The 4,744-nt window shown below is 42.9% G+C and overlaps 1 protein-coding gene across 1 annotated transcript; it reads left to right on the forward strand.

Moving 5' to 3' along the window:
• Positions 1–1,584: 1,584 nt before the first annotated feature.
• sp5a (Sp5 transcription factor a) lies at positions 1,585–3,707 on the forward strand. The gene is made up of 2 exons (XM_067260297.1): positions 1,585–1,729; positions 2,174–3,707. The coding sequence occupies exons 1-2, from the start codon at positions 1,679–1,681 to the stop codon at positions 3,248–3,250; spliced, it is 1,128 nt and encodes a 375-aa protein (XP_067116398.1). The 5' UTR covers positions 1,585–1,678; the 3' UTR covers positions 3,251–3,707.
• The last annotated feature ends 1,037 nt before the right edge of the window (positions 3,708–4,744 follow it).

The raw sequence follows: 4,744 nt of genomic DNA on the forward strand, positions 1-4,744 counted from the left end.
TTCGTAGCGCCTGGGCTGCGCTGCGCCCTGGTCCAGGAGGTGCTCCTCCAGGAGCCGTGGGGGCAGCTCAGCCCAGCACGGCTCCCCCCGCTCCCCCATGACTGTGTGCCGAGCCGTGGGAGCCGACCGGGAACATTAATCCCTTCAAAGGAACAGATCTAATTCGAAATCAGCCGCTCCAAACTAGTTGAGAGGACAGTGATTGTTTCTGCGGGGAAACACGATAAAGATCACTGCGTTGATATAGAAAACTACCAATCCAGTGCTGTGGAAGTTGAGTCAATATCACACGAAAAAAAACTTTTCTGATTATCTTGGAATAAAAAAATCTAATCATGGGGTAACCTAGTTTGTCAAATCTAAACTTTCTGTCACATTATGTCTTTGGCTACGCTCTTCCTGTTTCATATTGCTCTCACATTATAAAACCCACGCAGTGTTTTCCTGTCTCATTATAAGTGTGTGTTTCCCATCACACGAGAGGAGGAGATGAGGCGGGTGAGAGTCTGGTTCTACTTTCCTGAGGACGGCAACTCCTCCCTCTAAGCCGGGCCACGGTGGTTCAGGAGGTTTAAGACACAAACATGATAGAGCCGTCAGCTTGGCTTCAGGTTCAGGTGCCACTCCTGGTACCTGGGTCAATGGACACCAACAATAACATGGGGACTGTTTTCTGTTTTTAATTGTTGACAAAGTTGCAGTAATTTACCTGTACTGGACATACATGACAGTGAAAATTGTCAGTCTCAATTTTGGCAAAATAGAAAAAAACTACAAAACCATATTTTGTCATCGATTCATACCAATTCATGAAACTAATATGAGCACATATTTGTTTTGTTTTTTTACTACTTAATTTGATTACTGTCTGTGAGGGGTTCAAACACATGCAACCTTGTGTCCCTAAAAGACACTAATTATACTTTCAACCGTTTTTCCTTCAACATCAACATGTTATCAACGGTATAACCGCTGCAAATGAATAAGACATGAGACGCCTTTTTTAAGAGCAGAGAACCACTGCTTCAGAGAGACATGAACTTTGTGTTGAGTCACTTGATTTCGTCTTATTCCTCTTCTTGAAGTTATCAAACAGCCCGATGCCAGGAGATCTCAAGAGATAACAATGTCACATTGTCACACAGGGTTCTGCTACAAATCCTTAATTACAAAAAGAGGATCGGATGACTACAGCATCCAATACCGGGGTCTCCAGGCGGCGTGGGGTCTTTGATCAAGAAAATCCAATTATTTGTGTATATACATTTCCCACATAGTGATTACTTCATTAATTGTCCCGCCTTTATCTCCTCCCTTCCCATCCCCCCTAATAATCAGCTCTTTTATCCAGACCAACAAACACACCATTGGAGCTTTGTGGATTCAAAGGATTTGCTTTCCCCCCTCAAAGAGCCGCTATTCTTTGATGATTGGGCAGCGGCGAACTTCAAAGTAATAAATCTTATTTCTGACTGGCTGGCGGCCCACCAAAGTCCTTATCAAATTCTAAGAAGTGATCCCTCACTCCTCAGATAGTCCAAGGATATCTCGAGGAGAGGAAGCACTGAGAAGGAAGACTTCACGACGTCAAGACATTTTTCTACGTTTATACATTTTTATCTCAATTAGTCTTTTTTATTTTGATCTGTTTTCGGTAAGAGGGACGTGGAACTTTACCATGGCAGCAGTGGCTGTGCTGAGGACGGAAACCCTCCAGGCTTTTCTTCAGGTTTGTTCTTGAATTTTGTCTCCTTTAGACCATTATCAGTGTAGACTGCTAAATCTAACTTCATTGTATAATGTTTGGAGGACTTTTTGACTCGCTTGAATGCGTTTCTCTATTATGGAGAATGGTTGTGTTACCACTTTTTCAATAACTGTTCGTAATAAGTAAAGCTGTTTATAGGACACCGTATATACACTTCATGTTGTATGTATTAAATGTGAATGTTGGGATTTAACACTCGAACAGAGTAGACCCTCTACCCGATATGTTTGTGTGAAATGAACTAAAACGCAAAATGCGACGCAGACGCAAGAAAGTCTAATGGAGGAACTTTGTTTTCAACTATTTGTAGCCTAATGCATGACTTATGAGTTTACAAATAACAGAAAATGTTTACAATAACAGTTCAGCGTGTATTCAAAATCATTATTTATTTTGCTCATCCAGGATCGTACTCCGAACTCCTCGCCAGAGAACTGCAAGCACTCTCCACTGGCGCTACTGGCTGCCACTTGTAACAGGATCGGACATCATCACGGATCAAGTCCTGCAGATTTTCTCCAGGTTCCCTATGACGCAACCTTAGGTTCCCCTTCGCGTATTTTCCACCCGTGGAGTAGCGAGGGGAATCATCAAAGCACTTTGTCTAGCAATTCAACTTTCGGACTATCCTCCAAATCCCAGCTCTCAGCGCACATCCAAAGCTCCTTTACTACCCACCACGAGCTCCCTCTTACCCCTCCAGCGGACCCCTCATACCCCTATGACTTTTCCCCGGTGAAGATGTTGCCGTGCTCCATGCAGTCGTTACAGTCAACATGCCCACCCACGTACGTTCCCGCGGTTTCTTACGCAGCGCCAACTTCCATTCCGCCTGCCATGTCAGGTTTCGTTACGGGACATTCTGGCCTTGTGCACCAGCAACAGAGACAGCTGTCCCCAAACCCCGGGGAGGATATTCCGTGGTGGAGTCTTCAGCAGGGGAATCACGTCAGTCACCCGTCATCCCTGGGTCCTCATCGGTTCCAGCTGCAGAGGGGGTTGGTGCTGGGGCATACAGACTTCGCGCAGTATCAGACACAGATCGCTGCCCTCCTTCACACCAAATCGCCCCTCGCTACTGCCCGCCGTTGCCGTCGATGCAGGTGCCCGAACTGCCAATCCTCGACCTCGAACGACGAACCCGGGAAGAAGAAGCAACATATTTGCCACATTCCAGGCTGCGGGAAAGTTTACGGTAAAACTTCCCACCTCAAAGCGCACCTCAGGTGGCATTCTGGAGAGCGCCCGTTTGTTTGTAACTGGCTTTTCTGTGGCAAGAGCTTCACCAGGTCGGACGAACTGCAGAGGCACCTGAGGACCCACACGGGGGAGAAGCGCTTTGTTTGCCCGGACTGTTGTAAGAGGTTCATGAGGAGTGACCATTTGGCAAAACATGTCAAAACTCACCAGAACAAAAAAATTAAGTGTCACGACAAGACGCTTGATCACGTCAAAAGGGAAGACATGAGGAATATGTTGTAGCCCAAGTTAGAGCCAGTTCGATAGTATTCACTAGTGCAATAAAAGTCCTATAGTTGAAGTACAAAGTAAGCTACAATATAATTAGTCTATTTTGTTTCCCTTTCGGTTCTTTCCTACGTATTGAAAATTGTCTCTAACATTGCTGGTCTGTGTAGACATTTTTTTGTATATGAAGTCTGTCTCATAAGTTCATTTGGGATTCTAGAAAAAGTAACTTGTACCATGAGCTGGTATTCACTGTAACATATCATATCAAGGAAGGCAAGTGTTTAACTTGTGAATTGATCATGTCTTCGGTGGAAGATTTCACTCTCTTGTATATAATATTTAATAGCTTTTGTTGAATGAAAGTGTCTTGTTTTAGCTCCTAATGGGGTGCTTAGCATGCTCTTAAAAAGATATGCTATTGTTGAAATGACCCAAATACTGTGTGAGAATAAAAAAAAATCTAACATTTTCCCTATGTCAGACCTAGTCTACTTTAATGACCCTGAATGGGAGGCTTTTTTAATATTTTATCATGAGTGAGCGTATGAATTAGGTTCCCCAGTACCTTTCAGAGTGAGGTCACTGATGAGAACTTGAATCCATAGTAGGGTTCTCAGTACATTCTCGAGCGCAGGTCTGTGAGAGGGGATAGTTGAAGTTGTATTACAGTCATACTGGAGTATTTAAAAGTTGCATGTATTAGTTATGCGCATTGGGAAAATGCATCATGGATGCATCCGTTTATATAATTTTGTATATGAAGACATAACTAGCAACTCAACTATTTAGCTTGTGCTCTGCAAGATACAGGCTGCATGAATGACGATCAATCTAGGATACATTTCTACATAATAATACAATATCTCAAATGTAATTGCAGATTATAGTTACTCTTTAGCATTAAAGTAAAGGGATATTTCTTTCACAATTAATCATGATTTGACATGGCTATAGTTAATTTCTCCTGTTAAATTTTGGTATTAGGGACAATATTAGAATTTTGGTTTCATTCCATTCTGGAACGTACTTTTACTACAAACGGATACTTAAATACAATTCTTGCAGTGATGACATGACATTCAGCATTGCACAACCAAGGAAAGTGTTACAGCAACAAAAACAAATCCCATCGCTTGTGATGCATTTGACAAGAGACAGCTCAGTGTTACATAACAAAGTTCCTGAACTGAAACTTCTCTCACCGGCAGGCTGTTTGATCGCAGTGTCTCCATGACGATACGGCCATCTTACTTGTGGATAGGGCCTGATAGAACCGCTGTAAAGACACACTAAACCTCAAACTGGGTGTTTAAACAATGTTGATCAGCGTAAGACAAAGTAAGAAGATGGAGGCGATAGTGATTCAACTGTGACTTAATGTAGCTTTTACTAGTCTAAAGCCTAAGTTCTGAATCTTTATCATCTATATAGCTATATTTGACCACGCTCAGTGCTCCATCATTGTGGCTTGTCCATGAAGCCGTGGTGTATGTTGGGATTCAAAGT

This window comes from Osmerus mordax, chromosome 2 (assembly GCF_038355195.1).
Source record: "Osmerus mordax isolate fOsmMor3 chromosome 2, fOsmMor3.pri, whole genome shotgun sequence".
NCBI classification, from domain to species: domain Eukaryota; kingdom Metazoa; phylum Chordata; class Actinopteri; order Osmeriformes; family Osmeridae; genus Osmerus; species Osmerus mordax.

Excerpts from the sequence above, each read along its gene's own strand:
- sp5a (XM_067260297.1), top strand. The coding sequence starts at position 1,679 with ATGGCAGCAGTGGCTGTGCTGAGGACGGAAACCCTCCAGGCTTTTCTT. Across the intron at positions 1,730-2,173 it reads CCCTCCAGGCTTTTCTTCAG|GATCGTACTCCGAACTCCTC; the intron begins GTTTGTTCTTGA and ends TTGCTCATCCAG.